This window comes from Mustela putorius, unplaced genomic scaffold (genome assembly GCF_011764305.1).
Source record: "Mustela putorius furo isolate JIRA1106 unplaced genomic scaffold, ASM1176430v1.1 tig00003869_pilon_pilon_pilon, whole genome shotgun sequence".
Classification (NCBI taxonomy): domain Eukaryota; kingdom Metazoa; phylum Chordata; class Mammalia; order Carnivora; family Mustelidae; genus Mustela; species Mustela putorius.
In genome coordinates this window covers 35,028,924-35,056,048 of record NW_025422021.1, presented here as the reverse complement: position 1 = coordinate 35,056,048, position 27,125 = coordinate 35,028,924, and the positions used below count along the sequence as shown (strand labels likewise).

The 27,125-nt window shown below is 46.9% G+C and overlaps 1 protein-coding gene across 9 annotated transcripts in view; it reads left to right on the top strand.

The window, feature by feature from the left end:
- The window catches only part of AGAP1 (ArfGAP with GTPase domain, ankyrin repeat and PH domain 1), a 507,095-nt gene that overhangs the window by 226,359 nt on the left and 253,611 nt on the right, over nucleotides 1-27,125 (top strand). For all 9 annotated transcript variants that reach the window (XM_013048468.2, XM_045066852.1, XM_045066853.1 and 6 more), the window contains 2 exons: nucleotides 20,404-20,531; nucleotides 21,693-21,848. In XM_013048468.2, coding sequence (XP_012903922.2) covers nucleotides 20,404-20,531; nucleotides 21,693-21,848 — 284 coding nt within the window. The remainder of the gene's footprint in view (nucleotides 1-20,403; nucleotides 20,532-21,692; nucleotides 21,849-27,125) is intronic.

Genomic DNA, 27,125 nt, shown 5'->3' with positions numbered 1-27,125 from the left:
GCAGGTCACTTTGCCGGCCCAAGCCACTCCCACGTGCAACTGCGGAAGGTCGCCAGCGGCGTCATGGCTGTGTAGACACCTGTCCTTTTGAGAAGGTACATGTTGGAATGTTCAGGGCTGGGGGAAGTGACATCTCTGACTTAGTTCATTCAGTTAAAACAAATAAGGTGAAATACTTGCGTGTGTCGGATGTCAGTGGTGCTCATGTAGCTTGGCTGTTCATTTGTATTACTACATTTTACCCTATGCTTAAAAATGTTCCTAGCACAGCAGGGGCTTAGGGGCAGGGTTTTCCACAGACGCTCCTGGCTCTGTCCTCTGTCCGCACTGACCCGGCCAGCATCGCGTGGCTGTGTGACATGCATCTAGGTCCCTGCCAGCTGAGCTTGACACTCACTCGTCCTCTGTCCACTTGGCATCCCGTGGGTATCTGAGGCGCTTCTGGCTCAGCATGTGGCCCTTCCATGTACCCTGATGCTCAGACAGCTGGGGCATGTTCTGACTCCCCTCTCTGCCTTCCTCCCTGTGCACTCCGGTCGTCAAAGTGTGTTGGTATAACTGCGTGGCTGTGTGGTCACATGTCCCAAGTGGCCCCATCCACCCTGCACCAGGGCTCCCACCAGTCTGTATACTTCGCAGGTGTCTGTCCCCCAGTCCTCCCAGTGTGGCCAGGGGGATTTTTTAATTAATTTATTTTTTTTTTTAATTAGAGAGAGAGAGAGAGCATGAGCCAGGGAAGGTCAAAAAGAGAAGCAGACTCCTCACTGAGCAGGGAGCCTGATGTGGGATTTGATCCTGGGAGTCCAGGATCATGACCTGAACCAAAGGCAGTTGCTTCACCGACTGAGCCACCCAGGTGCCCCCAGAGGGGCTTTTTAAATTCATGTGTAATTAGAGGCCCTCCTGGTGTCTTTTCAGACTCCCCATTGTGCTGGACATGGAGACCCCAGTCTGTCTGTGTAGAGTCTGCATCCGGGCTCCTCTCCTTCCCTGGGACCCTTGCTTTCCCTCAGCTCCAGTGCCACTTTCTCAGAAAGGGCTCTTTCCTCCCTTGTTCAGCTCTTAGCTGGAAACCCCAAACACAGGAGGCCTGCCCACTGCCCCACCTCACCACCCTGGAGCTGGGCAAGGTGCAGTGTCCTCAGTAAATGAGGGGACAACAGGGCACCTGCTGTCAGTTGGTTATGCCTAGAGCAGATCCTGACAAGGGGATTAGGGGCTCAGCAAGCTTAGTGGTGATCATGTTCTGAGTGACATCCCCATGGGAGTGGGAACCGTGTCCAGACTCGAATCCATGGCCCCAGCCCCACACCGTCTTCCCTGGCACCATGGTGGTCTTTCTGATGTGGCATATACAGATGAGGAAACTGAGTCACAGAATGGCTCAGTCTGGCTCCAGCGGTCCAGGCCATCAGTTGCAGAGCGGAGTTGGGGACTGAGGTGTCTGGACACCTGTGTCCCTCCCTGTTGCTCTCACCACCTTTGTTAAGGGATCAATAAATTCGAGAATCCAAATGGAGTCATTAGCAAAGAGTCCTCAGGAACTTGGTAAATTGTCAGAAGAGGAAGTCCTTACAGAAACATCGAGCAGCCGGGTTTTTTGAGTAACGGCTTAGCTGAAATGTAATGCGCCCGCCGGCAGAGCTGCCTGTCAGAGTTGGGGTTTTCGTTTTTGGCTTCGCTTTTTGCCACAGCTTCCTTTGGGGTATTTGTAATCTGAAAGCTGATTAATACGGTTTACTCTTTGTGCCGCATGAGATAAATATTCCTCCTCCTAGCTTGTTCTCCTGTAGCTCTTTAAGGAGCATTATCGGCTGCCCTTGACCCTGTCAGAACTCTGCGGCTTCCTGTGGTTCTCTAGTGCGCCTGAGCCGGAGCTGCTCGGGGGCCGCTAGGTGGCAGCACCGGCCCGGCCAGAGCGCCCGCGGGGGGCTTCCTCCAGGTGAGGCGATCTGCCTGGGAGCCTTGCAGTCGGAAGGTGGGGAGTTAATGTGCCACATCAATTTTAGTTTGAAAGATACAATTAATTCGATTAGGCATAAAGTGGACGTGATAGGAAGCTGGAAGCCCAGGGCCGAGGCGCAGTCAGCTACCGGAGTGTCGACCTCCATTCTGCTTCGCCTCTGGGGCGATATCCTCACCAACTCTGCTCTGAGCGTATGGTTCATAAAGTTCCCACCGTTATGGAAAAATACTTGCATCATCGGTATTTCATTAAAGGATTGGACTGCACAGTCTTGTTAGGGAAAACTTGATACAGCTGTTCCCCTGAGGCTCAGAATAAAGATGTTGAGAGAAAGAAGGTAGCAGGTGCCTCTAGGGATTGTCTGTCCCAACCCCCTCGCCTGCCGTGTCTTGGTACAGTTGTGCTCGATTTTATTTCAAGAAGATAGTTGGTGGTGGTGGTGTGTGTGTGTGGTTTTTTTTAAACAGCTTTCAAAGTAAGTTGAAGAATTTAGGCCTACAAAAATTAATAGCTATAGGTAACCGCAAAAGATATTATTGGCAGATGCAGCAAAAAATATATTTCCACAGAAAATTGGATTTTGCACATAAAACTTAGTAATACTAATAAAGACAGGTCATTACCAGTTTTAAGCCAAATAAGCAAACTCAAAGAGATCCGCTGTCGGTGTGACTCTTGGTGGTTTTTTATTTTTTTGAGAAGTGTAAATCAGCTTTAGTATAGCAAGTACACCGCGGATTTGCTCAAATCATTCCTACCCTTTCTGACGGTGGGGAGAGTTGCTCGCACCGAATAATTTACAGTCCTATGGCAAGGTATGTTTATATTTAAGCTGTGCAACGGTGTAGCTAATGAGAAAGATAAGAAATTTATAGTCCTTGGTGATTGATAGGATTACTGCTTCAGCATTAATTGAAATCTGAGGGATCACAGCTGTGGGCTTAAGTTAGGAGGAAAAATTACTTCAAGTAAAGGAAAACTTTTAGCTATGCATCTGAACATTTTAAAGATAATTTTCCTGCTGACAGTATGGTTGGTGGTAGAAACAGTTGCTCCTTGCCAGGGCGTGGGTAATTACACAGAGATAATTATGGCATTTCCTTTGTGACCTCCCTATGGTGTAGGTGGTTATAAGTGTGGAAAAAAAAAATTAAATACTGTGGTGTTTTTTAAATGGCTTTAAAATTTTACATGTATAATAATAAAATTCTCTATGGCTAACTCTTTGCTAAATATTCTCTGAAATATTTAAGATGGTAGGGAGAAAAAAAAAGGCCCATACTAATAATGGTAGAGGCAAGTCTGTGCTATTAGTCATTGCCTTAAAATTTCCTCTGATTATATTAAATCTGGGGATGTCCAAAGTAATCTCACAGAGCTTCCCTGCCTGCCACTTTTAAATGCACCATTCTTGTTTAAGCTCAGTCTTGTGAAAATGTCTAAATTTTCCCATTAAGTGCTTAAAAAGTAATAAAACTAAAGTCATTAGCCTTCACTCATCAGAGCTGTATCAGGAGAAATATTCTTTGGCGCAATAAATCTGACCAAGGGTTCGACATTCATATCCCTTGGATTCATTCCCTGGAAATGGCCATTTGAAGGTAAATTGCTTAAGTAGGGCAGTTTAAATTTTTAATACAATCTTATTGTAACTGTTAGCAAATGATTAAAGTGCAAAGGGGCCTTATATGTTCTCTAAGATTTATAATAAACGCTCTATGATGCCTTTTCTGGGCTGAGTTATAGATGTTATGACAGCTAAATGCATAGAAAGGCCAGAAAGTCTCAAATGCAGAGTTGAGTCTTTACAGGAGACTAAATCATGCTTTCTGAATGCAGACATCTTTCTGGTGGACACTTGTTAGTTCCTGCATTAGTTAGTTAGTGGTGCTCAGACACCTGCCAGCTTGCTTAGGACAGGTAGCACACAGTGCCCCTTGGAATCCACTGCACAGCCAATGGCAACGGCTTTGAAAATAAAAGAACAGCAAATTATTGTTCCCGTCACCAGTTTGCTCGTGGGATGTAAATTAATCTTATCAGATGTCTCTTTCTCTGACGGAATGCCTTTAATTTATGATGCCTTCTGGCCTTTCTTTTGCACAATCAAGGAGGCCGCCAGCTACCTGTTTGTGAATCGTGGCCACTGCGATGCTCTCCTTACTTTCTCATCTCCCAGGGATGCGATGAGATTCCTTGGACTGTCATGTGTGGATTTGACGTTGGAAGGCACGTGACTGGACTGCCGGACTGGCTCTCTCTTTAGGGCCCAGCTGAAGCCCAGGAGAGCCCCAGGGGTGGGCAGGGTGGCCTCGTGGACAGACACCAGGTCAAGGTGCAGAGCCGTGAGAGTGTCCCCTTCTGTTTCATGTGCATGTGAATCAAAGCCGCTGTTGGGTGCACCTGTGATACATTGGCAGGGTAGCTTTTTGTAGCTACTATACATCTTATATTTTCCCTCCTCTTTTTTGATGTATTATTGCACATCAAAAGAGAAATCTGTTTTAAAGACGATGCTAATATCTTTTCTCATTTGCATTATATGTTTTTGGAGGAAGGTACTAAATACCCAGATTTTCTCAACTTCCTTTCACGTGTTAATTTAGCATAGTAAATCTCCTGGGGAGAAATTTGTCTTTTACCGGGTGTCTCGTTCACAGGTGTATTTTGAGTGTCTGCAGCGAAGAGAGAACATTCCTTTTAAATTAATGTCCTTAATTCCTGAGATGGGTATTAATGATTTATTAACTCATACATGTTTGAGTTCTTTTTATCTATCCATGTTGGGTTTTTTTCCCCCCTGAGACTGAATTCCCAAGAGCTTCACTCAAAAAGCTTGTCTGTAAACAGATTTCTTGTTATCAGATAAAATGTGAGGTGTAGCAGGATCTGTGGAGGAACTTGAGACCCCGGAGGAGAATCGACCTTCCTTAGTAACTAGAAGTCACAGTCACTTCCTTTCTCTTCAAGTGGTACGGAAGCAGCAGTGTTGCAGATTTCATTTTCATAGTTTTTTGACCCTAAGATAAACCTGGTGCCGGGCTACGAAGTAGGGGAGCCTTTTGCTTCCATTCCTCAGGGTGGGTTCCGTGCCTCCCGCTGCCGTCAAACAGATGGGAGGGGACTGTGCTCAGCCGGGACTGCCGGTCACTCGTGTGAGTTGGCAATCTCTCTCTTAGACTTTTGGGATACAGATGATAACTTTTTGTGACCTGCCGGTTGCTGAGAGCGGAGTCTGTGATTCTCTGACTTGTCTTCCGATGTGTCCACCGTGGGTTTTTCTGACGCCATTTTCCTTGGTGAGTTTGAGCCGTGATGTATCTAGGACAGCACGCCTCCGGTTTTTGTGAGTGAAAGATGATGTGTTCTGAGGGTGGGCTAACACAGTACTTTTGAATAAAGGAGAAAGGGCTTTGAACTTACGATCTAAAGGGTCATTTCATAACCTTTTGTCGTAGCTAATGCTTATACCCCGGGTCAAACAGATTTAGAAATAGATTGGCTTTTTTAAAAATAATGGGTACTGAGTCCCTTTCTCATTCCTGGCAGGACCAGAGAAGTTGATGATAATTAGGTGTCATGTTCTCTGTGGTAGGAGATCCCCGTCTTCTCTGGGAATCTGTGGAAGGCAGTGAAGGACTGTTGTGTTCCACTAGGATGAGAAGAAGAGTTGGTAATGTCCCTCCCTTAGAACTCTAGGATTGTGGTGCACCAGTGATGAAGTTAGTTTGCAGACTTGTGATTGCGGACGTATCTACAAGACAGGACTGAGTGAAGAGCCAGGAAGTCGAGGATTCCGTTTACATCAATTCTACGAAAGGCAGAACTAACTGATGGCCAAGAAACCCGGAAGGGTGGATTTAGAGAAGAGTGAAGGACTGCTTAAGGTGGGGGGCACAAGGGAGCTCCCTTGTGGGGATGGAAACTTCAGAATCTTCATGGTGATACGGGTTCCATGACTTGTCAAAACTCCCAGCAGAACGGTACAGCTAAGACTTTTGCATTTTATGGTATGTACATTTAATCTCAAAAAGACCCTTGAACAGTTAATGAGTTAATTATGCGCATGCTGAAATGTATCAGGTGAAGGGAACCCACGTCTGCAGTGGGTTAGAAATGGATCAGAAGATAAGATGGATGGGTGGAGGGATGGGTATGTGATAAAGCCGCTCTAGCAACAATATGTTGTCGGGAGACCTAGTGGTGTGTCAATGGGTACTGACTCATTCTTGCAACTTTTTGCACAGGTTTAAAAATTTCCATTATAAAAACTTAGGAGGAAAAATCAAAACAGTTCTTCCATTTAAAATCTTTTTGTGGATATTTTACATTAAAATGGATACAGGGAAACTAAGTCACGTCAAGTACTTTCCCACTCACAGGTGAAAGTGTGTACTATTATTGGGAGCTCTAATTTTTTTTTTTTTAGATGTGGCCTTCTTGAATTAAAATGCACGCACGATTCTTTTAATAATTTCCATAATTCGTAGAAACTGGCAATAACAGATCGGGGAGCTTGACTTCCCCACCGTCACTAAATCACAGCAGATTACAAATTCAAAATCAATCCGTATTCTCCGCTGGACTCTAATTAACACTTAAACGTTATTAGTCACAAACGTGAAATCTTGATTGGCGATGACCTCCGGTATTCTAAATGTAAATAAAATTAGATTTAGATCCTTTTTAATTACCTGAGGTGCTGTGAGTAATTACAATGGCAATTGATAAACTTCATTTCTTGTTAAAGAAAAAAAAAAAAGCTTACAGAAAGTTTCTCCACACAATATACTTAACTCTTCAGTAACCACAGTCTATGGAAAAAAATTCTCCAGATTTCGGTGTTGATGAAATGGAATTATTACATCATTTCTTTACTCGGGCCCTCGAGTGCACAGAACCACAATGCCTTATAGTGCCGTAATACCCCACAAGGCAAGACCTGCCCAGAGGAACCTTGCATGTTTGAAAGGGTGGCTTTCTGGATGTTACTGGTTACATAATAATAATTGATGGGTGGCGGGGAGAGCGTTACAATGACTTAATGCACGGAGCCCCGTTGAAGACCAAGTGGAAATCTGTTTTGTCATGTCATCCTTCTTCCTAATTGCATCACACTACATTGTATAATTCAGCCTGTGTGTCACTGTCACTTGTTTGAAGGCCTCTCACACTGGGGCCACCACCACTGGCTCATTATTAACGGAGCCGGGGGAGAGGAATAATTTTCTCCAGTCCCAGCCAAGACATCTTCTCTCCCACTTTAAGAGGGAAATGTCTTTTTTATGGAGATTGTTGTAAGGATAATTATTTCTGGAAATAGGAAAACAGCTTCAGTTGTGATAGATAAGTCCATTTTTCTCAAAAGTTAAAAGATCTCTGAAGGAGAATGTGCTTGTGGCAAATGGGGAGATTAGAGAAATGTCTAAGCTCCTTTTTTCCTTAAAGTGTATCTTCAAATAGGAAGCAATTTAGACCCAATGAATTGGGCTTAACCAATTATTAATCAAAGTCTATTAAAAAAAAAAAAGAGAGAGAAAAGGAAACCCAGTGAGACCCCTCACCAAATCTGTGTCAGGTGCCCTGGTTCCAGAACCTGACAGCTCACCCATCCTCTTGTTTGGGGCCCTTTCTGTCTGTTCCTTGCTGGTCCCATCTCTTCCTACCTTAAATTTTTGTGCAATTTCTTTGGTCTGAATAACTTAGCATAATCAGTTTTATGCATCTGTCATTTCTTCGAGGTGCCTTCCCCATTTCCATGTTTGAAGATCCTTCGTCAGTTCTGTGTTTGTGGGACCATGCGTCCTGTGGTGTCCCCGCGCATCCGCACACTCACCTGGAGCGTCTGTCACCCCACCCATGAGCCTGGTTCGCAGGTTCCACCATCTGTGATTCACCTTCTAAGCAAAAGCAATGCAGAGGTCGAGTCCTGGGGCATGGCAGGAAGGGCGCAGAGCCTCGCCAGGCATGGGGAAGAATCCAGGCAGGATGAGCTTTCACCTTCAGGGGGTGTCAGAGACATTTCTGCTCTGGAATCATCAGCTTTCTCCGCAAGACAGCTTGATGAGTTGAGAAGAAGTGACAGGCTCATTTTTCCCCTCTTTGTTTAAGCCATTCATCTTGCAGATCCCGCCTGCCATTCTAGTTGTGTTGCCCATTTATTGGGATAGTCACGTGCCTCGTCTTGAAAGACGCTGATTTGCATCCAACTTGAGAAGAAGTGAGGGAGAAAGTTAATCATCTCTTGGCCTTTTGAACGGATGTGCCTGGGGTTTAATTGCAGCATTTGGACCATTTGCTACTCAGGGTCTGTATCCAGCTCCATGTTAACCCAGGTCTTCCTGGGAATAGACTAGGGACCCAGTACAGAAATTGTCCCTCTTTGCAAGGTTTTTAATTTCTGCTTTCTGCACATCTTGTCTCCCTTTCAGATTAACGTAACCTGCAGTAGCTCCTTTTTAGCTCTCCCAGCTACTGAGTATTTATTCAGTTACATGGAATAATAGTACTGAATGCTAGGTAGACCCCGAGTACACGGCTGTCCGGCCTCATCAGCTCATCAGCGTACGGCAGTCTGTTAAGACAAGAGTACAGTGTTCTGACTTCTGAGCCAGCGAGCTCCTGAACGAGACATCCTGTGTCCAGGTCTAGGGGACCAGCCGGCATCCCAGCCCCCACCTTGGTCTCCACACCTGCCAGAGGGACCAGCTCCTGCCACCCAGCATCCCGCTGCCCCCAGCTTGTACACGCTCGGACCACCCACCTTCTCCTGGCTTAGAGCTGAGCGGAGACCCCAGAGACCAACACAGCCAGACTCGGGTGCGTTGGAAGGTGTGCTCATTGTGTACTGCTGACCGCCCACTCCACGGGCACGACACTCTTATGTTTCATGCGTTTCTGGCCATCTTTTCCAAGTGCTTCCCATTTTTAAGGCTTCTTCAGTGTTCCCCCAAGATTTGTAATTTCTCAGTATTTCCCTTTGAGAATTATCCCAACTTACGATTCCCCCATAAACACGTGCCTTTCTTTGAAGCTATTCGTGTTCCCACAGCTGGTCACAGACCTGGTGTACTGGTTCCCAGACATCTTGCTGGATGGATTCTGATGAGGAGTGAGGAGGAGCTTGGGGGCTCTAGGCCAAGACTGATGAGCATGGCTTCTTGACACCCTAATAAAATGTCATGGGAAGTGGCCTGACTTGTCTCCTCCATGGGACACTCTGACAGAGAGCAGAATCTGTGCTGGGTGTCCTGGCTGCTGGCTCACCATCTGCAGTGGTGGGGACAGCAGCTTCTCACGCTCTCCCCTTGTTCAATGGCTTGCCTGGCCCACACCAGCCACTCCATGACGTCATGAAAGAATAAGCAGGGAGTGAGTAGGGGTGCCTGATGAGGACGCTTCCCCAACACACGGACAGTAAAAGCGGCCAACCCCATGTAGTGGACATAGAGTGAGCAGCACTCGGGCATGACCAGGAGTGTTTTGGGGGCCCTTGGTGTCCCTGTTGCACCCTCTGGGTCACACATATCTCGTGGGTTTTATCCCACCCTCACCTGTGGTGGGGAAAGTGGGAGGCAGAGCTGGGATGCCTCCTTCCTCCCTTCTCTTTCCTCATGAGAGTCCCCACTCAGGTTCTTGGTGTCCGTTCCTGTTTGGAGAGCCAGGGGACCCTTATGAGCTAGGCAGCATGGCAGGCACAAGTATACTGTGGGTGGTTGGGGCTTTCAGGAGCCCGAGCCTGGCCCAGCCTGGTGCCCTGCTTCTCTGGGCACGCACCAGTCCTGGGTGTGATGATGTCCTTTCTAAGCCTCATGTCCTGACCAGCAGTCAGAGACACAGAAGAGGTCCTTCCAGCTGGAGAGGGACTTGGATGTATACATATCGTATCCCCGAGCGTAGTGCAGACCTGGAGAATATTTAAACTGGGAACGTACACAGAGAGGAAAACCGGCACAGTCAGGAGGGATGACTCGGTGAAGGTCTCCGACAGGGTGCCGGTAGGGTCTGCCAGTTGGAGAGAACGTGGCTGCAAGTGTGGAGCCAAGGGAAGACCAGATGGTGCATGGCGAGGAGAAGGCAGAGCAGCTGGAGGGTCTTCCAGAAGGTCAGGGAGTGACCATCCTGTCCTGTTGGCACAGGGGGCAGTCCGGAGCCTGAGATGCAGTCCTGCGGGGGGACACCAGGCCGTGCTGTTTGCAGTGCCTTCCTTTCTCCTGGGGGAGAGATGCTGATAAAAGCAGCTTTGAGCCCCAGCAGCCCCACGCTCACACAGGCTGTGGGCAGTACCAGCCAAAGAACACTTGATGATATGATATTGGGATATATTGACCCTTATTTTTCAGAGACATGAATGTATGCAGTTCTCTGGACCTGGGGACCTTGTGCCCTTTGGAGCCTAGAACCAGCAAGTGGTCAGCACTGTGGTTCCCTACACCCACTAGCCCAGCGTCCATAGTGACTGTGGGACCCATGTTCCTGTTGGCAACTGCACTTGGGACTCGACTTTAAGGGGCAATTGTGACAAGACAAGGGTAGAGCGTGCATTTCCTCCAGGGGAATTTAACGTCCCTAACGACCTGTGACCTCACCCCGCTGCTGTCCCTATTGGTCACAGATACTAACTTTATGTGAAAATTAGGAGTGTGTATAAAAACACCAAATAGACCACATTTATTTCAGCATGGGTTTCTCTAAATTTTATGTTCTTTCACTTTCTGTGAAATGGGAAATCCAGCTGCCTTGGACATGGTAGAAATTTCCCCTCGTTCTGAAATTAATGTCGGCAGCCATGACTTTGCTCCGTCCTGAAGGTAACTGTTTATTACAGTCGGCATTTAAATCCCCCGATTAATAGGAGCAATTAAACAATAGCTTCATTTCCAGCAAATTAACAACCCTAATAGGTAATTGCGACATAAATGAAGATAAATTTGTTTTAATACAACGAGATAAAAAGAATACAGACAAGCACTGAATCTCAAATTAAGAATTCAGACTTCATTAGTTTGTGGAAAACTTGAGAGCATCCCCAGAAGAGACGAAAGCTAGCTTGGCTTTTCAACCAGGGCCTGTTTTGGATTTGAGGTGTTTTTTTTTGTTGTTGTTGTTGTTGTTTTAATATAATAGAAATATTATAGTTTGTGCTTAGGTACACATAAGGTAAATCATCAAAGGATCTCATGTGCCCCCCAACCCTCTCTTCGGAGGAGTCCCTCGATTTTTGTCCAAAGTTCGTCCGGTTTTCTGCAGAAAGCAGATGCATAGAAGAACATTGCCTTTGTACTCACCCCTAAGTTATCATTATGATCTTTTAAGTTACAGGGTACCTGTCCTTTTTTATTAATATTTGTCATAATTAGGAAACTGTACGGGTGGTTTATGGTTTGTTTCGTAGAAGTGTGAAAACGAGCCAGGCCTGTTTATAGAACGATAAACGTAGCATTGGTGGCAACGGTGGGGCTGGGATGTCCGCTTTGGACAGCAGCAGGGTGAGGTCACAGGTCGTGGCAGAGAGGGTGAGAATCTCACTAGATCCAGGATAAGGAGCTTCCCCTTGTGAGTCACTGTGCTCCTGGGAAGATCTAATGTACTTCAGAGAACAGGAACCGGGTCCAGACTGTCTCTCTTAAGAGGATCAACATACTCAGGTTTTGGGAACTTTTGGCTTAGCCTGGTTCAAGTTCCAAATCTGCTTGGAACATTTTTTAAACTGTGGACTTTTACCTGAATCCATCACTGAGGCTCGATCACTTCAGAAGAACGCCTTCTGGTAGCTTTGAACTGTAAAATGATGCATGGTCAGCCCAGAATTCTATCCCCTATAGGAGTATTCATCAAGCACAAAGGAAGAGGGACAGTTCTAGAGACAAGCCTCAAAAGAGAAGGTCCAATTGCTTCTATAAGCCATAAGTACCTGGCTCCAGCATCAAGGCCACGGCGGCTCCAGTACAGCCCCTCACTGCCTGCACCCCCGCCCCACACTCTCTCCCCATCCGGATGGAGAGGACCTGCAGCTCCCATTCCACACCAGGTGTCCTTCCAAAGCTGAGGTCCTGTCACACCAGTCTGTGAGTGGTTTTGTCCGCCCCCATTGCCTCAAGGATCAAGCCCACACTGGCTGCCCCTCTTTGCATACGAGAACCTTAAAAATGTGTTTCCAGTTGCCATTTTAAGCTGCCTCTCCCACTTCCTCCTCTCCTAACCTCCCTATCTGCTCTGCGGCTTCATCTGTTCACTTGTGTGCCCACCTGCCCAGGACTGGCTGTGTGTCAGGCACACAGCAGTTCTAGGAAGGTAAATGAAGTTTGGCATCCAGCATTTCCAGAATGGTTTAGAGCTCCGCGGAGTTGACCCATTGTCCCAGAAGGTGAGCAAACCGTACTTTCCAGTTGGCAGGATCTCCACAGGTGTGTAGGTCCCAGGCCAGGCCATGGATCCCTCTGGTTCACTAATGTCATCAAGCATCAGACAACCTGAGAGACCTTTATGAACACATCTCTCCTCACTGACTCTCTCTCTTTACCTGTTTTTCTGGCATTGTTCCCTCTATACCCAAAACTGATAATATAAAAACAAATCTAATAGATGGGGCTTGGGGTTCCAGCAGTGCCGAATATGCCTCCTTTCACATAGGCTCACTGAGATACTTGCGGTGAGGAAAATCCCACCTCAGATTGCTTGTCATTCCTAACGAAGTCACAAATTCAGAACTACATAGATAATTTGGTAATTAATTTCTTCTTAATTAATAAGATAGTTTAATGATCACTGAACTGTAATTTAAAACTGAGTTGAGACATTAGAAGATCTTTTATTTGTTACTGGAAGATTTACAACCCCTGGTGGCTTCCGTTATTTATGGGAGTTCTCCCCATGGTTCCAGTGGAGGAGCCGTTGGGTGAGAGGCGCCCCAGACGGCACCTTCGGGGGCAGCACCAAAGACAGGTGATGCACGCATGGCCTTGTCCTCTGTTGGTGCTTTTAAGATACCTCTGAGGAGTAAAATTAGTCTCAACGCTAGTTGATTTTTACAAGTATGTCTGTTATAAACATGTTAAATACTATTTTATTAGATTTATTCATACTTAAATTCCTGTCTCACATTACTTACGGTCTGGGCTTTCCATCCTTTCATTCCTCCCCCACCCCACATTCTTGGCCTCCACGTGCTGCGTACAGTTTTCTGCAGTAGCTAAAAAATCATCTTCCTCAGATTTGACTCCGTTCACACTAAACGTCCACTTGGCATCTAATTGTGGCTCTTCAGTGTCAGATCGATGTGCTCTTGGAGTGCTGACCTTGGCTTCTCCCCGATCCCTGCCAGCCCTCTGCTCCCCAGCACAGGCTGAGTGTGCGGGTCTCCCCCCAGAGCCCCGCTTACCCTGGAAGAGGCTGTCCGTGTACACAGTTGTGCTACGGTAGAAGTTGACATTGTAAAGGATGTAATCATGTGGAATACTGAATAGCAAGACATTGCACAATCTGTCCGTTAGTTACCTCTCTTGCACTGTGCAGGGGGTGGGGGTGAGGGGAGGTGAAGGGACAGGCCACCTTGGAGCCTGGTCGCCTGGGACCTGTGTGGGGCGTGTGAGCAAATCACGAGGGGAGGAGGGCTGCCCAGGGAGCCTTTGAGCAGTTCCAGCAGTGGCCCCTTGGTCTCTGGTGGACAAGCCGGCGCTCTGGGGGTGCGAGCTCCTTGACCAGGTCATCCTTCTCTCCTCTCCTGCCTCTGGCCCTGCCTCTGCTGCCTCACAGATGCCACGTCAAAAGTTCTCGCTAACTGATTAATTCAAGCAAATCATTTAAACCAGAGAAGATACTTCGCTGATTGAATTTACTAATGTTTATTGTACTATGCCAAAAATGTCATAATCCTTAATGAAACCAAAAAGCTTAATTTCAGATGTTGCGGAAGCCAGGCAGCGCCTTGCAAACAGCCGCTCAGAGGCAGCCCTCCGCCCCTGGCAGGAGGCCGGGCCGCCACGAACCGTCATACGTCGGGCTTGGGGGTGTTGAGTACGTCGTCGTCTCTTGAGTGACTGCACGCCGGGCGCTATGGGAACCCCGAACCGCGGCCTTTCCACAGGGGCCCCGAGCGCGTGCGTGTACGAGCGTGTGCGTGCGGCGTGCGGCGTGAGGCTCCGCGGTAGCCACTCGGCAGCTGCGGGAACCAGGGTGCGGGGCCTCCCCTGAGGCTCCGGGCGTGGCTTCCGGGACAGGGTGGGAGGGCGACAGGGCCGTGCTCTGGGCCTCGGTGACCCCACGCTCCGGGCTTCAGAACGACCGCGCCACGTGACCTGTACGGCAGGCTGGCCGTGGCCGGGCCGCGAGGTTGGGGGCCCGCAGCGTGGGGTTGGGAAGGGATCCCTGCCCTCTCCGGGGTTCTGAACCGATTCAAAAATAAGACGAGGGACTTGGGCCCCTGGAAGACCGAATTCCTGCTTTCTGTCGGTAAAGCTGTGCTGCGAACTGAAGCTGGGCTGGGTTTCCCCCTTGGAAACCAAAGTCAGACAGCCTCGCCCCCAGGTTCCAGGCAGTGCCCCCCCCGCCGCCCCCCAAGCTCCAAGCATGCCGGTTCCCACTGCAGGGTTGAGAAGGGATAGCCTGTTGCAGGACAGGTCTCCCCGTGTGGTCTGGCGCCTTTATGGGGACGCTGGTAAAGAGGCCACGAGTGCTCGGACGGTGGGAGTCTCTGTGTGGAAGGAGATTCCAGGAGTGGACGGTCCATTTCGCTGCGGAGCTTCAGGTGTGATGTGTGTCTGCTGGGAGCCGCGAAAGAACTGTGAGCAGAACGGCGCTGTGGGGGGACTGGCCTGCAGCAGAATGGGCTTTGGGGGCCGCGGTGGACAGGACTGCTTTGGAAGCCAGTTCAGGAACCAGCCACGGAGGGTGAGGTCTTGGACCAAGGCAGTGGCCATGCAGATAAATTTGAGATTCTGGTAATAGGATGTCCCCTGTGTCCATCCCTGTTGGGGGTGGGGGGTCTCCCGTCATGGAGTTAGGTGGCAGGAGGGTGAGGCTCACTTGGGCCACATAGACTCTGAAGTACATCCCAGGGGAGATATGTGGTTCTGGAATGCAGAAGGGTTCAGAGCAAGGTTGTCCTATAGATCTGGGAGCCATTGGCATCGAGGTGGATGACACTGCCGGGGGGGGGGGGGGGGGGGGGGGGGCGGTGCACGGAGGTAAAGGGAAGCTGAGGAGGGCTGTTTGGAAGCACCCAGGCATGAAGAGCCAGTGCAGGGGGCTGAGCACCAGACGTTCCGGCTAGAGGAGGCAACTGGAAGTCAGTGTCAGGGAAGCAAAAATGAGTCAGGAAAGGAGGGAACCATCAGCCATGGCAAATGCTGCCCAGAGGTCAAGTGAGATGATGGCCTCTAGTCAGTCACCAGTGGCCTTGGCAGTGGCAGGCTCCACCCTGGGGGTGGCGATGGTCAGGAGTGCCATGGTCAGAAGAACAGAGGAACAGTCCAGAGAGTCCCCTGCTGGTAGAGGGCTGACTGGAAACAGAGGTTGGCCAACAGTTGGATGGTACCAGGGTCGGCTGAGCATCTCCTGGGTGCCAGTCACCAAGCTGCCTCTCTTACCCATTACCCAGATAGAATGTGAAGATTATAGAGAAAGTTAGGGTACAAAGCAAAAGGATACATAGTCCCTGTTCTGGAAGAGGTAGAATCTTATGGGGAGGCAAATGGGAAAATCTATTCTGTTGCCACATGGCATTGTTGCCCCCATGGCAGAGCCACACTGATGGCACCTGAATCCTACTTCTGCCCCCAGTGCCCCGTCTGCTCTGTCGACCTCGTCTGTGGCACCGGGAGCTGTGCGGGTGAAGTGAGTTGCTAGATGGGACTGTGTGGCCCAGATGTAAGCCACAACAACAAGGAGGGTACAGACTCGGGGGAGGCAGGAGAGGCAGGCCTGACTCCCACTGTCACCAGACGTGTTCTTTCCCTTGTTCAGTGCAAATGAATTAAAAAATAAGGTCAGAGCAGAAATTGGGCATCACACCAGGGTTTAATGAAGTCTTATTTGGGAATGATGAGAGGATCTTATTTTTATCACTAATTAAAGGGGGCTGTTTACAATAGGAAATCTTGTTTGTAGAGCAAGGAAATATACAACTCACTTTCCTTGTTGCTGAAGTTTTTGAATAAACTTCTTTTTAGGGACACCTGGTGTGCTCAGATTTTAAGCATCTGCCTTTGGCTCAGGTCATGATCCCAGGGTCCTGGGATTGAGCCCCTGTGTCAGGCTTCCTGCTCAGCAGGAAGCCTGCTTCTCCCTCTCCCATTCCCATTTGTATTCCCTCTCTCACTGTCTCTTTTCTCTCTGTCAAATAAATAAATAAGATCTTTAAAAATAAATAAGCAAATAATAAACTTCTTTTTAATGAAAGGATGGAAATAAGTATATGAAAGTATAATTGAGTGTGGTTTAAAAAAATCATCTCAAAGTCATCACTTACATCAAGTAAGGGCACCACCAGCCCCCTAGAAGTCCCTTATGCCCTGATTATAGATAGATCTTTTATCTGTTATCCAAATAAATTTCCCAATTATGGAGGAAGTACCTTTTAAAACAGCATGGAGCATTAGTACAAAATATACGGACACTAATGAAATTGTTTAGCAGTGTTGGGTAAAAGAGCAAACATTTCCGTATGTGGTGATGACAGCATTTAGGACTTAGGTGTAGTTCATGTCACCAACACTGAGAAAACAGCACCTCCCAATGATAACGATTCCAGATTCTTAGCTCAAGTGATTGGGTTTGTGTTATTCATTTATTCACATCCATGTATTTTTTAAGACATGTAAGAGGGGCACCTGGGTGGCCCAGTGGGTTAAAGCCTCTGCCTTCAGCTCAGGTCATGATCCCAGAGCCCTGGGATCGAGCCCCGTATCGGGCTTTCTGCTCTGCGGAGAGCCTGCTTCCCCCTCTCTCTCTGCCTACTTGTGATCTCTGTCAAATAAGTAAATAAAATCTTAAAAAAAAAAAGACATGTAAGATACTTCACTTGTTGAATGAGCAAATGTAGACAAAAACTTGATAGTTAAAAACTGCCCAGCCCCTATAATCTGGGGTAATACTGATGTTTTAAGTCTGTTAACATTCCAGTGTTATAAACATCATGAGTAGTTAATGATTGTAACTCAGGAGAACAGTTCCTCCCTCTGGCATCCCACTGCCTGTGAGTTGTTGGGGAGGGAGATTCATCCATCTGTCCCACCATCTGTCCATCCCTCTCTCCCTCCCTCCATTCCTCCCTTCCTCTGTCTCTCCTTTCCTTCCCTCCCTCCCTCCATTCCAGCTACCCTGGGGCTGGCTCCTGTAAGTTCACTTGCTTTAGCAAAGTCATCCGAGGGACGGACCATGACAGTATCTCAGCAGGCAGTAGTCACGCTAGCCTTTGCACACCCGAACGATTCACCTTGGAAGGTGTTGACGTGAAGTACACAGAGACTCCACCTCTCAGGTCACATTGTTGGGGCATTCAGCAAGTAACAACGGTGACACTTAACCAGAGGGGAGACACTGGTTTTCACTTTGGCGGGGAGGATGGCCACACCTTACCAGACAGTCACTTTGCCTTCTCTTTCCTGTCTTTCTCTTCTTATTCTTGAGTCACATGCTTTCATTGCTCATCATTAGGTTTTCCTAACTTTTATGGGTTATCCTACGGCTCTAAAGCAGTCTAATTTTTTTGTTCATTTGTTTTGAAGATTATTTATATCTTTTATTTGAGAGAGGGAACTTGTCCAGGGGAGTGGCAGAGGGCGAGGGAGAGCATCTTTTTTTTTTTTTTTTTTTAAATAAAGATTTTTTATTTATTTATCAGAGAGAGGGTGGGGAGAGAGCGAGCACAGGCAGACAGAATGGCAGGCAGAGGGAGAAGCAGACTCCCTGCTCAGCAAGGAGCCCGATGTGGGACTCGATCCCAGGACGCTGGGATCATGACCTGAGCCGAAGGCAGCTGCTTAACCAACTGAGCCACCCAGGCGTCCCGAGGGAGAGCATCTTAAGCAGACTCCATGCCCAGCACGGAGCCCAGCCGTCTATATATTTTACAACACAATATCTATAAATCATTTCCTTTTGCCAATTGTTTATCGAGGCAGGAAGACAAAAGTTATGGGGGAGATGGGAAAATGGAATGAATATGAGTAAAAGTTCTAGTAAAGTAAAAGATGCAACAGAAGTTCTCACTTTGGTTTATGTAAATAATGTGGTAGAACAATTAGAAAAATTTTAGTACTTAACAGGCACCATATGCTTCATACAGCTGTCACTTGGGGAGAAGCCTCGGTGTAAAAACGTTATTTTTGGCCATGAGCTCACTCCCTCCAGCCTCCAACCAGAAGAGGTGGAATGGAATGCTCATTTGCACTTGGAGTTTCATAAAATGAGGATTTTATCTTATTTTTTAAAAGATTTTATTTATTTTACACAGAGAGATCTCAAGTAGGCAGAGAGGCAGGCAGGCAGAGAGAGAGGGGGAAGCAGGCTCCCCACTGAGCAAAGAGCCTGATGCAGGGCTTGATCCCAGGACCCTGAGATCATGGCCTGAGTCAAAGGCAGACACTTAACCAACTGAGCCATCCAGGCACCCCAAAATGAGGATTTTATAACACATTTGGCTTGTCTTGGAAAGTTTCTCAGATCTTCCCTTCGTGTAGAAAACAACTGTAGAAAACGCTTACACAGAGCTCTCTGGACAGCTTAGCTGCATTCCGTTCGGGCTCTGCGTGCTCTCTGCAGGCTTAAAGATTCTAGCCTGCGTGGTCATCCTGTGGTACAGTGACTCTGAGGCTGGGAGTAAAACAAAAATGCCTCTGCACTGCTCATCAAAACCCCCTTTCATTACCTCCTCAGAAAAAAAAAAAAAAAGAAGTACTTTGGCAGTCACCCTGACAGTCGTGACTTTTGGTCTTTGGATTTCACTTCACCTGCATGACCCATGTTTTGCAGCTTTTGGAAGCTGAGCTTAGATTTTATTTCCGAGTTCACATAATGATTTTTAAAATGTTCTGATATACGTCTTCAAAGACCCCAGATCGATACGCCAATGGTTTTGAAATGACAGAATGCTGCGATATTCCTCTGTAATTTAAACATGATTAGCTGATGAAGCTTGTGATCAATACACTGCGGGAAGATAAATTAATTGATATCATCCTTTCGGGATAAGAGGCCCATTGGAGGCGGGATGTAACTAATGAAGCTGCTGCTTCATCTCTGAGAGCCATTTTTTACACCCTGCATTTTCGCTTCATCATATTTACATGATCATTCATTTATAGGAAAGCCATAAGCTGTGGACAGACCAGTTCCCTATTAAAATTTTGTTCATTTGGAAAAGAAACCACGGACACTGTGTGTGCTCCTTTAGTGTTAACAGCCTATCGCTGGGGATGACGGTGTGTTCCTTGGCACAGGCATCTTTAAAAATAGCAGCTCTCGGGACTGAGACAAGGATTGAACACCACTGAACTTCATTACAGCTTGTCCCCAAAGACACACATCTATTCAAACAAAAGCTGCAGTTCTTCTGCAGTGACACCTATTGGTGTGGGAAGAGTTTTCTTATTGTGGACTTCCTTTCCAATTAAAGGCAGCATGCTTTATCAGCGAGCCCATTTGCCAAGAGAAGTTATGGCTGGTTGAATTTAGATTTGTATTGATTAAGATAAACTTCCAATGTGTGTAGTAATGTATTTAAATAAAGTCTTTGATATAATTACATGTCCTTGGCTATAATTCTATGCAGTAGCTTATAAAGTTAAGAGTGATTCTTTAGGCTATGCAAAAAATAGATTTTTGATTTTCAAGGGGGAGAGGTTAGTCAAATAACCTTGTCTCATTTAGGATTATTTTTGCTGCAAGTAACAGGAAAAAATTCATAACATTAGAATAATTTCAATAGGACAGGTGTGTATTTTTTATTGTTTTGTTTGATGGTCAAGGCTGCTGAGGTGGTCTGGGCAGGGCTACCAAGGCTGGAGCTGGAGGGCCAGCTCCCTCTGTCTTGTGCCCCACTACATGTGGCTTCTGTCCCTAATATGGCTGCAGAGGCTACAGCTTACATCTGTATTTTCAGCAGCAAGAAAGGAAAAGGTGGAAGGAAGAAATGGGCCAAGGGCAGCCCTTTCAAGGAAAATTCCTGGAAGCTGCTGCATGAGCCCTCTCAAGAGTCATCCCCCTGCCAGCACTTGCCTATGTGGCCGCACTTAGCGAGGTTGCAGGAGAACAAGGAGGAGAAGGCTCTGGGAAATGCTATCTTTATTCTAGTGGTCCTGTGCCCAGCCCAGAGGTGGGAGCTCTATTACTGCAGAGGAAGGAAGTAGTGGATTGTGGGGACAGCTGGTGGTCTCTGCCACATTCCCTATATTTGGAAACCAGCCTCAAATGAATTCCTCTTGTCTCCCATCCACTAGTTGCTCAGAAGATTGTGGCCACGAGGAAGAAGCAGCAGCTGTCCATCGGGCCCTGCAAGTCGCTGCCCAACTCCCCCAGCCACTCGTCCGTCTGTTCGGCACAGGTGTCCGCTGTTCACATAAGCCAGGTACGTGGGGTGGAAAGGCACAGCAGAACCGGGGAGCAAGCCGGTCCCAAGGGTACTCTTAGCCATTTCTATGCTAGATATCTTTTTTTTTCCTTTTCCACTTTATAAATAACAGCATGTTGGTAATTCACTGCACATTTCCTTGAGAAACTGCTGTGGCCAAGTGGATTTTATGGGAATCATTCTTCAGTGTTTCCATCTTCGTGCTGTCTGTGTTGTGAGGCATGCTGGTATGGGCAGAGGCTCCAGGTGTGCGTTGTGCTCTTTGCTTTTGATTTAAATTACCCTGCGTTGGTCCTGGTTCTGGTGTGCTCATGGGTTGAACAACTGCGGGTAAACCTCAGTGGCTAATCCCACTATATGCTTAAATTTGGTAGCACACCTCAACTATAATTACCATCTCCCTTGGTTACATCTTTCCAGAGTAATATTCTGGCAAATTAATTACTTGAAAGCAAACAAAGTAATTTTCACTTTGAAGAACCAAACCCATAGTCTGCTAAGGAAACCATTGACTTGGTTTGCCTGTGTGTGTTTTTAACTAATATTTCTTGGGCAGGTGTTATATTTGGACTTTTTTAAAAGGCTACAGGGTTTGGTATGCCACTTCCATTTTCCTTGGGGAAGTCAGTAAGTGATGGATTTACGGTAAGGGCCTATGAAGGTAGACTCAAGGATGTGGATGTCTCCACTGTAGGCATCTCATTTTCTGTGAATCTTTAAATGTCTTTGAAAGTATTCGAATTTTCATAGTGTGCATTGGGTTCTTTCAAGACAAACAGCATTTTTTCTGCATCTGGTCTAGAGCCATGGAGTCTTAGGGCCCATTTAGTTCAGCCAACCCCTGATCTTTCAGAGGAAATAGAACATAATTACATTTTAATCCCCCTTCCCATTTTCAAATCAAATAACAGAGACCTCTCTTTCTCAAGTCACTTTTCTTAGGAAAAGGTACTTTATGAGATGACTGGTATAGTCTACAATGAGGCCATGTTCTACTCGATGCCAATCAACTAGCTGGGTCAGAGAAGCTATCCCACCTGTCATGCAGGCCTCTCTTCAGTGTAACTTGCTAACTTGTGGCTTACGACCCTGCAAAGGTGGTGACATTAGGTTCCTGGAGCGTGTCATTAGTAAAACCTTCGTTTTCCATTGTTTCAGACAAGTAACGGAGGCGGGAGTTTAAGCGACTACTCTTCCTCCGTCCCGTCGACGCCAAGCACCAGCCAGAAGGAACTGCGAATCGACGTCCCTCCCACTGCTAACACACCAACACCTGTCCGGAAGCAGTCCAAGCGCCGCTCCAATCTCTTCACCGTGAGTGTCTGCCCCAGAAGCTTGAGTGAAGAACGTCAATCACTATGCATCGATTAGCTGCTGGATGGTTTAGTGTTACTTGTAGAATCCAGACTTAGTTAATGAGACTAGCACTGATTTCTTTGAAGGTCTAACAAAATTACAAGAAGCAAGGGTTTGGGCACTGAGGAAAATGTGAATTTCTCTGTGTGCAAGGAGTTCAGATACATGTGTCAAAATGAAGAGTGAGGGGCTGTACAAGGGTATTTATTATCTCGTGGTTGTCCCAGTCTCTAGCGACAGACTTGTCACTCTGGGTATGAGATGACAAAACTGTGCCAGAATCCCCAGACGTGGGCCTCTAACCTTCCCTGTGGGATGCATCAGCGACTTTGGTGTACGGAACCGTCCCTTCTCGGGCTGGGGCTTCTGAGGATTTATCACGGGGGTGGAGGGGTGGGGGTGGCTTCATCCCCAGGAGGCTCTTCATTGGACTTTTCTTCAGAGTTATTTGTGGAGCATTTTAAACCTGAGGATCATCTCCATGGGCTTAGGTTTATGAACTCAGAATCTGTAGGTGAGCCCCAGGCATGTGCAGTTTTTAAAAGCTCCCTTGGGCAATGGGGACACAGAGAAAACCCCTAAATCAGCGAGGAGGCAAAAGCACTCCCACCACATCCCTTCCTGTGCACCCAGCAGACATATCCAGTCAATCGTGAGAGGCTCTGCAGCTGACCCTAGAGCTGCAGGCAGAACTGCTGGCTTGTGACTGGAGTCGTTTGACCTCAGAAGAACGTTTTCCCTCCCGAGACCAGGTGTGTGCATCATAAGTATATCATTTCAGCCAGTGCTTTTGCTCCCTGGGGACACCTGGCAGTTTCTGGAGAAATTCTGAGTTGTTACAACTGGGAGCCAGGTGGAGTCATGGGTAGCACCTGAGGTTGCTGCTAAGTATTGTACAAGCCCAGGTCAGCAGTACAGCACACAGTCATGTGGTGCCCTGTTTTAAACCATTGGACTTCTCATTTTGGGTGATTACCGCTGACTTAGATGCATATGAGTCCAGGATTTCATGTCTTGAACTAAGGGGGGCTCTGCAGGGGTGGCTGGGAGCCTCAGCTGACCTGTTGCCTTATTCAGAGACAGCATTTCTGATGTTGCATGCAGCTGCCAAGCCTGGTAGACACCCATGCCTTTCCTACCATGTTTGAGGCAGTCTTCCTATTGGAGAGTTGTAATTGCCAAGATCTGCTTTCGACAGACCGTCCCCTTTCCTTTGCTGCCTACCCTCTGCCACGTCAGTTCTGACGGACGCTGTTGCTGTGAGTGCAGGGTAAGGAGCAGACAGACCAGACCCAGACCCCAGCCTCCTGGGGTCTCTGCTTAGCCCCCCTGGGCCGGAAGTGGCAGCATTCTCTGTGAGTCGTGCTGCTGGAAGAATCTCCCGAGGGGTGAGGGGTCTTAGTGGCATGGATTTCAATTTTGTGTCTCTACCCTTGCAGCTGTGAAAAGAATTATGACAGTGCTAATAAGCAAAAGCAGTTGTAGGACTGTGTGACCCACTGGGAGGGTGGTGTTCAGCCTTCTACAATATGCAGGGGAATGCATGATTTGGTTATAAACTCCTCTGTGATATAAGAGGCTTTCTTATGAAATGTTTCACACGCCAAGAATTAACAGCAGTTCCCAGTGCGCCCAATACTGGCAGCACTTGGCATCACCCAGGCCAGGGGAGAAAGAATATGCAGGCTCACCGCACTTTCCAGGGGCTGCATGTACTGGTCATCAGCTTTGGTTTCCATTCTAAGGAAGAGGTGAGAAGCCAGGAAGTCTCTTTAAAAATAGGGCTGTTTGGAAAGACAGCTGTAGCATATACCCATTCCTACTCTTTAAAGAGTAGCTCTGGAATTGGAATGTACCAGAAAACATTATCCTGGACCCTGCCTACTAGGTAATCATGACAACCCAGGTTGCATACAAAGGAGAAACTTTAAGGCAGGTGGAATCAAAAATATTAAGAACTCTGTTAATATATACTTCCTTTCCCACTACTGTCTGCGGAGACTGGTTTTTCTGTCTGTCAGGAATATTTCTTGCCAGAGTCAACCCACATTCAAGACAAAGTGTTTTTGGAGAAGAAGGAGGGGCCGGAGAAGAACAGAAGTGAGGCATGAGGCCTTCCCCTCCTTCTCCAGGCCAAGCACAAGTGTGCATGCAGCATGCGGCGTCCAAGAAGAGACGAGGGCCCCCCAGCAGCCCAGACTGGGCTGGGCGGGTGCGGAGCCAATAAAAACTCATCCTTACGGTTTCTGAAAATCTCCATTAATTATGTCGTAATTAATGTGTCTAATAGTGGAAAAGCCTCCCTGTGAACCTGTACATAATCACTCCTTACTCTCTTTCCCTTTCAATGTTGGAAAACAGCTGGAGTAAACCATTTTAGAAATTTCAGTCTAGCCATGCAGCAGTTCTTAAAGGGAACAGAAATTTGGGGTTGTGAAGGAAGCAAACACTGCAATGGATTTACATCATGGCATTTAAGGAAAAAGGTTAAAATCCCAGGGCGTGACCCAGGTGTTGATGTTGAACAAAATGGTGATGGTGCTGGTGATGGTGACTTGTGGGTATTTTTAAGTTCAAGATCTTAGAAATAGGAACTCCACTAGATGTCAGTGTCATCCAAGGAATGAGAAGAGGCAAATTAGTTTTGAAATTGTAGCAATTAAGAAACTAAATTCTCATTATTACCAGTTTGCATCTACTCTTAAATATGTAAAATTCATAGACTCTTCATCTCTGGCAGTTGTTTGTAATTATTGGCTTAAATTGGGGAAACGTGTATTTATTCAAAAGCATCTAGTAGGAGGACACATGTGCCCTCGGCCGAACAATCTTAGTGAGTAAAATTCCATGCAGACTGCGGCTGTACCACCCCAGTGAAGGAGCGCTATCCACCTTATTTATTAGACCGTCATAAAGAGGCCAGAGTTAATTAAGTAGTACACACATCATTTTTCAAATACCACGCTTATAAATTTTATAAAGTAGACCTGTAATGTACCACTCTGAGCTCAGATTTTGCAGTCCCAGATGTTTATTTGCATATACACAGGTTTTTAGACAGAAATCATATGCACTCTGAACAAATTATAGTAAACTTCACATTGCTCCCCTAGTAGCAAATTGTTATATTTGTAGTAGGAATTAATCAAAAGCTTAGTTATATCTTACTTTGCTCTTTTCTTTGAAAAAAATCATTGTTTTAAGAAAAATTTTAAAAGACTATGTCCATTCCATTTTTGGTTTTGTAACCAAAACCAAAGTGGGTTCTTAGGACAATTAATTTAGTGTAGTTGTTCTAATGTACATGTGGTTAAAATGTTTTATTAGAAAATATTTTTATGCAGAGGTAGGAGTAAAAAACATAGGCATGTACTTACGTGGGGCTCATCAAATGCACACATTTTGCTGCGCCTGCCAGGACTTTAAGAAATAGCACATCTTGGGTAAAAGTTGAAGCCCTGCAGGTGTGCCTCCTAAATATACGCCTGCCCAGTTCCCTGCTGGAGGATCAGCATCATCTTGAATTTGGTGTTTATCATCCATCTGCACATCTTAAATTCACTCTAGTACATGTCCATCACTGGCACTGCCTTGCTGCTTTTCGTATTTAAAATAACAGTGTCCTTACACGATCCTTCTAAAAGCTCCCCATCCTGCCCGCCGACACCAGTTAACGGTGCCCAGCATACCCACGAAGCATACTGTGAAAAGACCCCTAGAAACCCACTGTAAAAATGAGGCATTGAAGTTGATGGTGCAAACAGCAGCATGTGTGTTTTGTCTGCTGTGGAGGGGAGCGTGGGTCCTGTCACAATGTGTCCTAGTCAAAAGGCTCACTGTGGGTTGGAAGGGGGAAAGCAGGCTTCTGTGTGATAGCGTGGGCTCCTGGCAGCATTGCTTCCTGTCCCTGGATGCAGATAGTTGATGGGGTGTCCCTCCGTGGCTTCTTGCATCACATGAGGAAAGGTGAATATTGGTGCAAAGAGGGAGGTGATGACGAGACTATCTTTAGCCTTTCTTTCTTCACATTCGGGGCTGGCAAGGATGACGGCCTCTCCAAGGGCTCGCCGCTGACCCCTGTGCCGAGCATGGTTGACCCTTGTTAGCTTCCGGTTGTGCGTGTCTGGCTGGGCCCTGCACACTGTTACTTGTGATACGCGCAGCTGGTGCCCAGAGCCTCTTTGTACGGGAGGATTTCACGGAGCAGTTTCAGCGCGAGCAGAAGGGTGTGTTGTGGCCATGCAGTCTCCGGGCCAGCAGAAGACTCGGGAGAGCTCCCTGCAGATGCTTGTGTGCCCAGGCGTCTGTCTCCGCACAGTTGTTGGGTGCCCATTGCTTTGGCAGCCACACAGCCTGGGGGCGGGGGGAAGTAATCGTGGGGCGGGGCTGCAGCAGACCCTTCTGCCCAGCAGCTGGTCAGAGCCTTAGAGTAATCGGGATTCTCTGTGCCATTTTGGTGGTGAAGTCTTCCTAACTTCCGGGGTCATTCATAGCAGCGTGCGTGATCGGACAGAGATGGGTTTTCTGGCAGCCTGCTCCCCTGGAATCTGGGCATCCGGCTTGGAGCACAGAGGGACTAGGGGGACAGATGTGCTGCCTTGAGGAAGATGTTAATTTTTTTTATGTTTGTTTTGTTAATTATTCTGGTTAACAGAGAATAATGAAGGTGGATTTTCAAATTTGGAAATTTGAATGAGCTCTGTTGATTTAAAAAAAAAATTTTTTTTTTTAAATATTATCATCGGGAGCTTTGAATCTTCTTTTACAAATGGAAACCTCAAGTGCCAACCTGCCTGTGGACTAAGAATAAAGATACAGCAAAAGGAGACTCGAGAGTCATTTCATAGCTCTAACTGAACATTACTAATTAAAGAATTAATTAAAGAGAAAAGTGAGCCCCTAGCCTGTAGCTGAAATTCATGACAAGGAATCAGTATTTCCTATTTCCTCCCGGCCCAAATGGACAAACTCTGTCTTAGTTTTTCTGCAACTTTCGATTTGTTGCTTTTTCACTTCCCGTTACCTCATTCCAGGCTTTTCTACGACCTTAAAGAAAAAAAGCACACAGTGCCTAGCACATAGTAGGTTTTCAGTAAATGTCGGCTTCCACAGTCATCAAAGGGTCCTGTTTCCTAATGAGCACACGTGCTCTTCAAAGTGCCACATCTGAGTTTACATCCTAGGGAGTTTTCTCACACCCGGTGACACTGCCCCTTTTAATATTAGAAAAAAAAA